Source organism: Nansenia antarctica (genome assembly GCF_963989245.1).
Source record: "Nansenia antarctica genome assembly, chromosome: 3".
In the NCBI taxonomy this organism is placed as follows: domain Eukaryota; kingdom Metazoa; phylum Chordata; class Actinopteri; order Argentiniformes; family Microstomatidae; genus Nansenia; species Nansenia antarctica.
In genome coordinates this window covers 246,585-253,769 of record NC_137688.1, presented here as the reverse complement: position 1 = coordinate 253,769, position 7,185 = coordinate 246,585, and the positions used below count along the sequence as shown (strand labels likewise).

General features: G+C 41.4%; 2 protein-coding genes across 2 annotated transcripts in view; one reads left to right on the top strand and one right to left on the bottom strand.

Annotated features, from left to right (window-relative positions):
* The window catches only part of LOC308153180 (sister chromatid cohesion protein PDS5 homolog A), a gene marked incomplete at its 3' end in the record, with an annotated part of 41,867 nt that extends 40,498 nt beyond the window's left edge, over nucleotides 1-1,369 (top strand). Inside the window, exon 14 of the mRNA XM_080526266.1 lies at nucleotides 1,345-1,369. Within this exon, the coding sequence (XP_080382392.1) occupies nucleotides 1,345-1,369 (25 nt within the window). The remainder of the gene's footprint in view (nucleotides 1-1,344) is intronic.
* LOC308153179 (uncharacterized protein) lies at nucleotides 1,366-3,918 on the bottom strand (the record flags this gene model as incomplete). Its single annotated transcript, XM_080526265.1, has 2 exons — nucleotides 3,116-3,918; nucleotides 1,366-1,375 (listed from the first exon to the last, which is right to left on the bottom strand). Exons 1-2 carry the CDS (start codon nucleotides 3,835-3,837, stop codon nucleotides 1,366-1,368), a joined length of 732 nt encoding a protein of 243 aa, XP_080382391.1. The 5' UTR covers nucleotides 3,838-3,918.
* Nucleotides 3,919-7,185: the final 3,267 nt, after the last annotated feature.

Here is a 7,185-nt window from a genome sequence, read left to right as displayed (position 1 = left end):
TCAACACTACTGAACACACCCACAACAACATCACTACTGAACACACCCACAACAACAACACTACTGAACACACCCACAACAACAACAACACTACTGAACACACCCACAACAACAACACTACTGAACACACCACCCACAACAAACAACAACACTACTGAACACCCCCACAACCAACAACAACACTACTGAACACACCCACAACAACAACACTACTGAACACACCCACAACAACAACACTACTGAACACACCCACACAACAACAACACTACTGAACACACACACAACAAATCACTACTGAACACACCCACAACAACAACAACACTACTGAACACACCACAACAACATCACTACTGAACACACCCACAACAACATCACTACTGAACACACCCACAACAACATCAACACTACTGAACACACCCACAACAACAACACTACTGAACACACCCACAACAACACACTACTGAACACACCCCACAACAACATCACTACTGAACACACCCCACAACAACATCAACACTACTGAACACACCCACAACAACAACACTACTGAACACACCCACAACAACATCACTACTGAACACACCCACAACAACAACACTACTGAACACACCCACAACAACAACACTACTGAACACACCCACAACAACATCACTACTGAACACACCCACAACAACAACAACACTACTGAACACACCCACAACAACAACACTACTGAACACACCCACAACAACATCACTACTGAACACACCCACAACAACAACAACACTACTGAACACACCCACAACAACATCACTACTAAACACACCCACAACAACATCACTACTGAACACACCCACAACAACAACACTACTAAACACACCCACAACAACATCACTACTGAACACACCCACAACAACAACAACACTACTGAACACACCCACAACAACATCACTACTGAACACACCCACAACAACAACACTACTGAACACACCCACAACAACAACAACACTACTGAACACACCCACAACAACATCAACACTACTGAACACACCCACAACAACATCAACACTACTGAACACACACCCACAACAACAACACTACTGAACACACCCACAACAACAACATCACTACTGAACACACCCACAACAACATCACTACTGAACACACCCACAACAACAACACTACTAAACACACCCACAACAACAACATCACTATATATATGTATTATATATATTTAGGTCACTGCGCGCACGAAAGACGACCACTCCGCCACTAATGTGAAAAATCCTGGAGGAAACACTGACTTTTAAACCGAAACACACCAAAACACAAAACCCTTGCAACTTGTTTGGTTCGCTTCTCTAGCACTGAAACTGCCGATGGCGCTTAGCGAAACCTTCAATTAAAAACATTCACAGTACGACGATGTAGAGATGTATAGTTGTATAGATGTATAGTTGTATAGATGTATAGATGTAGAGATGTATAGTTGTATAGATGTATGGATGTATAGATGTATAGATGTATAGATGTATAGATGTATAGTTGTATAGATGTATGGATGTATAGATGTATAGTTGTATAGATGTATGGATGTATAGATGTATAGATGTATAGTTGTATAGATGTATAGATGTATAGATGTAGAGATGTAGAGATGTATAGATGTATAGATGTATAGATGTATAGATGTATAGATGTATAGTTGTATAGATGTATAGTTGTATAGATGATGTATAGTTGTATAGAGGTATAGATGTATAGATGTATAGATGTATAGATGTATAGATGTATAGATGCATAGATGTAGAGATGTATAAATGTATAGATGTATAGATGTAGAGATGTATAGATGTATAGATGTATAGATGTAGAGATGATGTATAGTTGTATAAATGTATAGATGTATAGATGTAGAGATGTAGAGATGATGTATAGTTGTATAGATGTATAGATGACGTAGAGATGTATAGATGTAGAGATGTATGGATGTATGGATGTAGAGATGTATAGTTGTATGGATGTATGGATGTATAGATGTATAGATGTATAGATGTATAGATGTATAGATGTATAGATGTATAGATGTATAGTTGTATAGATGTATAGTTGTATAGTTGTATAGATGTATAGATGTATAGATGTATAGATGTATAGATGTATAGTTGTATAGTTGTATAGATGTATAGATGTATAGATGTATATATGTATAGATGTATAGATGTATAGTTGTATAGATGTATAGATGTATATATGTATAGATGTATAGATGTATAGATGTATAGTTGTATAGATGTATATATGTATAGTTGTATAGATGTATAGATGTATAGATGTATAGATGAATAGATGTATAGATGTATAGATGTATAGTTGTATAGTTGTATAGATGTATAGATGTATATATGTATAGATGTATAGATGTATAGTTGTATAGATGTATATATGTATAGTTGTATAGATGTATAGATGTATAGATGTATAGATGAATAGATGTATAGATGTATAGATGTATAGATGTATAGATGTATGGATGTATAGATGTATAGTTGTATAGATGTATGGATGTATAGATGTATAGATGTATAGTTGTATAGATGTATAGATGTATAGATGTATGGATGTAGAGATGTATAGATGTATAGATGTATGGATGTATAGATGTATAGTTGTATAGATGTATAGATGTATAGATGTATAGATGTATAGATGTATAGATGTATAGATGTATGGATGTATAGATGAATAGATGTATAGATGTATAGATGTATAGATGTATAGATCTATGGATGTATGGATGTATAGATGTATAGTTGTATAGATCTATGGATGTATGGATGTATAGATGTATAGTTGTATAGATGTATGGATGTATAGATGTATAGATGTATAGTTGTATAGATGTATAGATGTATAGATGTATGGATGTAGAGTTGTATAGATGTATAGATGTATAGATGTATGGATGTAGAGATGTATAGATGTATAGATGTATGGATGTATAGATGTAGAGATGTATAGATGTATAGTTGTATAGATGTATAGTTGTATAGATGTATAGATGTAGAGATGTAGAGATGTATAGATGTATAGATAGTAAGATAACACATATATATCTATGGCCCTCCATACCCACCGTTGCTTGTTGCGGTCCTTCCAAACCCGTCCGGACTTCGGCTTCCCCAAAGGTATCATCGGTTCCCGTTTCTCACTCGACTCCGAGTGAGTCCTCTTTTTCGCCGTTTTATTCGGGCGGTCCGTTACCGGGGCGGTCTCCTTTGGTACCGGGGAGGTCTGCTTTGGTACCGGGGCGGTCTGCTTTGGTACCGGGGCGGTCTGCTTTGGTACCGGGGCGGTCTGCTTTGGTACCGGGGCGGTCTGCTTTGGTACCGGGGAGGTCTCCTCCGGTACCGGGGCGGTCTGCTTTGGTACCGGGGCGGTCTCCTCCGGTACCGGGGCGGTCTGCTTTGGTACCGCGGTCTGCTCTGGTACCGGTCCAGCTGGACTGTCCGGGACTATAGACGTGCCATCGGTAGGTTTGACGGATTCGGCGGGTTTTGGACACCCCACTTCAACTTTGGTCAATATTAAACTTGGTTCTTCTGACTCGACGCTTCTGGACACCAGAACCTCTGGGTCCAGTTCACACGGAACCTCCTGGATGAGCGACTTCCTCCGCCGACTGGGGGTCTTCAGACTGGGGGTCTTCAGGCTGGGCACCTGGGAGTCCAGCAGCGCGGCGGGGGGCCGGACTCTGCGGCCGCTGCGTGTCCGTGTCACGACGGGGGGAGGCAGCTCCGTGTCGGGGGGAGGCAGCTCCGCGGGTTCGTTGTTAACTATTTCTTCACTCGCCGACATGTTGTCAAGACAGAATGATAAACCAGCTGCATATATATATATATACCTGCTGTGAGAGACACGTGTTCCCGTGTGTGTCGATCTGAGCACCACAGAGGAAGAAGCTACAGTCAGGGTTGCCAGATGGGATTGACAATTTCCAGCCTAACCACTGTCTAAAACCCGCTAAATCCACCCAGAACCACCAGTCCAAAACCGATATTGTCTATTATAATTACTATTATGCAACTGTATGTCTGTTGTCAATTATGTTTGTAAAATAAATTAAAAAACCTGCACATTGTATGTAGCTACTAAGGTGTGTGTTTTAACGTCACGCATTTTGTAACTTGCAGGCACTAACATTTTGATACCGCCTAAATGCTATGCATCCAGCCCTAACCTATAATAATAATCATAATAATAATCATAATAATTGCTATTTATCCAGCCCAAGAACCCACATTTTTTCCCCGGCCCAGTGTGATCCAGTGTGAAAAGTAGCCCATTTGGCGGTAAACCGCCCTATCTGGCAACCCTGTCTACAATACAGTTAGTATGAGGAGACTGCCCCCTAGCGGCCGGAATATAACACAGTACAGTTAGTATGAGGAGACTGCCCCCTAGCGGAATATAACACAGTACAGTTAGTATGAGGAGACTGTCCCCTAGCGGAATATAACACAGTACAGTTAGTATGAGGAGACTGCCCTCTAGCGGAATATAACACAGTACAGTTAGTATGAGGAGACTGCCCCCTAGCGGAATATAACACAGTACAGTTAGTATGAGGAGACTGCCCTCTAGCGGAATATAACACAGTACAGTTAGTATGAGGAGACTGCCTCCTAGCGGAATATAACACAGTACAGTTAGTATGAGGAGACTGCCCCCTAGCGGAATATAACACAGTACAGTTAGTATGAGGAGACTGCCCCCTAGCGGAATATAACACAGTACAGTTAGTATGAGGAGACTGCCCCCTAGCGGAATATAACACCGTACAGTTAGTATGAGGAGACTGCCCCCTAGCGGAATATAACACAGTACAGTTAGTATGAGGAGACTGCCCTCTAGCGGCCGGAATATAACACAGTACAGTTAGTATGAGGAGACTGCCCTCTAGCGGAATATAACACAGTACAGTTAGTATGAGGAGACTGCCCCCTAGCGGAATATAACACAGTACAGTTAAGCCTGATTTATACTCCTGCGTCGAATTTACGCGCGGCTACGCCGTAGCCTACGCGAGGGCTCTCCAAGTTTATAGTTCTACTGGTCCGCGGACCGCGTCGCGTTGGTCGGTGTACTCATAGCGGCATAATAGCGATCAAAAAACTTATTTTTGTTATGCTTGTTGTAAAGAAAATGTCTATAATGCATTGAAATGACAGTAAACTAAGATAATGAGATGGTTATCATACATTTTCAAATCTTTCAAATCTTTATTAATAAGTAATTACAGAAAAAGTAAATGACATTTCTGCCATGACTTCCGCATTTACGAGAGTCGGAATGTGACGCTACCAAGCGGACCAATCATAGTTCTTATAGATAACACACAGCCTTGTCTTAATGTGTGTCCTTAACACACAGCCTTGTCTTAACATGTGTCCTTATCACACAGCCTTGTCTTAATGTGTGTCCTTAACACACAGCCTTGTCTTAATATGTGTCCTTAACACACAGCCTTGTCTTAATGTGTGTCCTTAACACACAGCCTTGTCTTAATGTGTGTCCTTAACACACAGCCTTGTCTTAATGTGTGTCCTTAACACACAGCCTTGTCTTAACATGTGTCCTTAACACACAGCCTTGTCTTAATATGTGTCCTTAACACACAGCCTTGTCTTAACATGTGTCCTTAACACACAGCCTTGTCTTAATGTGTGTCCTTAACACACAGCCTTGTCTTAACATGTGTCCTTAACACACAGCCTTGTCTTAACATGTGTCCTTAACACACAGCCTTGTCTTAATATGTGTCCTTAACACACAGCCTTGTCTTAACATGTGTCCTTAACACACAGCCTTGTCTTAACGTGTGTCCTTAACACACAGCCTTGTCTTAATGTGTGTCCTTAACACACAGCCGTGTCTTAATATGTGTCCTTAACACACAGCCTTGTCTTAACATGTGTCCTTAACACACAGCCTTGTCTTAACATGTCCTTAACACACACCCTTGTCTTAATATGTGTCCTTAACACACAGCCTTGTCTTAATAAGTGTCCTTAACACACAGCCTTGTCTTAATATGTGTCCTTAACACACAGCCTTGTCTTAATATGTGTCCTTAACACACAGCCTTGTCTTAACATGTCCTTAACACACAGCCTTGTCTTAATGTGTGTCCTTAACACACAGCCTTGTCTTAACATGTGTCCTTAACACACAGCCTTGTCTTAACATGTGTCCTTAACACACAGCCTTGTCTTAATATGTGTCCTTAACACACAGCCTTGTCTTAATGTGTGTCCTTAACACACAGCCTTGTCTTAATGTGTGTCCTTAACACACAGCCTTGTCTTAATGTGTGTCCTTAACACACAGCCTTGTCTTAATGTGTGTCCTTAACACACAGCCTTGTCTTAATATGTGTCCTTAACACACAGCCTTGTCTTAATGTGTGTCCTTAACACACAGCCTTGTCTTAATATGTGTCCTTAATGTGTCCCCTGATTCTGTTAAAGTTCAATGGGAAACTAAACGACTCCACCAGCCACTCTTCTGAAGTTGTCTCCTTTTCTTTTGCAACTTGAACGGAAGTGGACACATACCGAACATATATACAGAACTAGAACTAGAACTAGAACGAGGCTCCAGGCTCCAGTTTCCTTGAACTCTACCAGCTTTTGTTCTCGTCACTGGCTTCAACGTTGATGCGAAATAACCTTGTTCTTACAAATAACCTTCTTCTGTCAAATAACCTTCTTCTGTCAAATAACCTTCTTACAAATAACCTTCTTCTTACAAATAACCTTGTTCTTACAGCTGTTCTGTCAAATAACCGTGTTCTTACAGCTGTTCTGTCAAAGACACCCAACAATAAGACATACAAAAGGCTCCTTCAAAGGCTGCGCCAACTGGGTGTTGAGGGCACCGCCCTGGACTGGCTCACCTCCTACCTCACCAACAGACACCAGTTCATCTCCCTCTCCGGTCACACCTCCTCCTCCTCCTCTGTCACACAGGGGGTCCCACAAGGCTCAGTCCTCGGCCCCCTGCTCTTCCTCTGCTACACACTCCCCCTCGGTCACATCATCCGCCAATTCAACCTGGACTTCCACTGCTACGCTGATGACACACAGATTTACATCACCACAAACTCCACCCAGAACCCACCCCTCACTCACATCGAAACCTGCA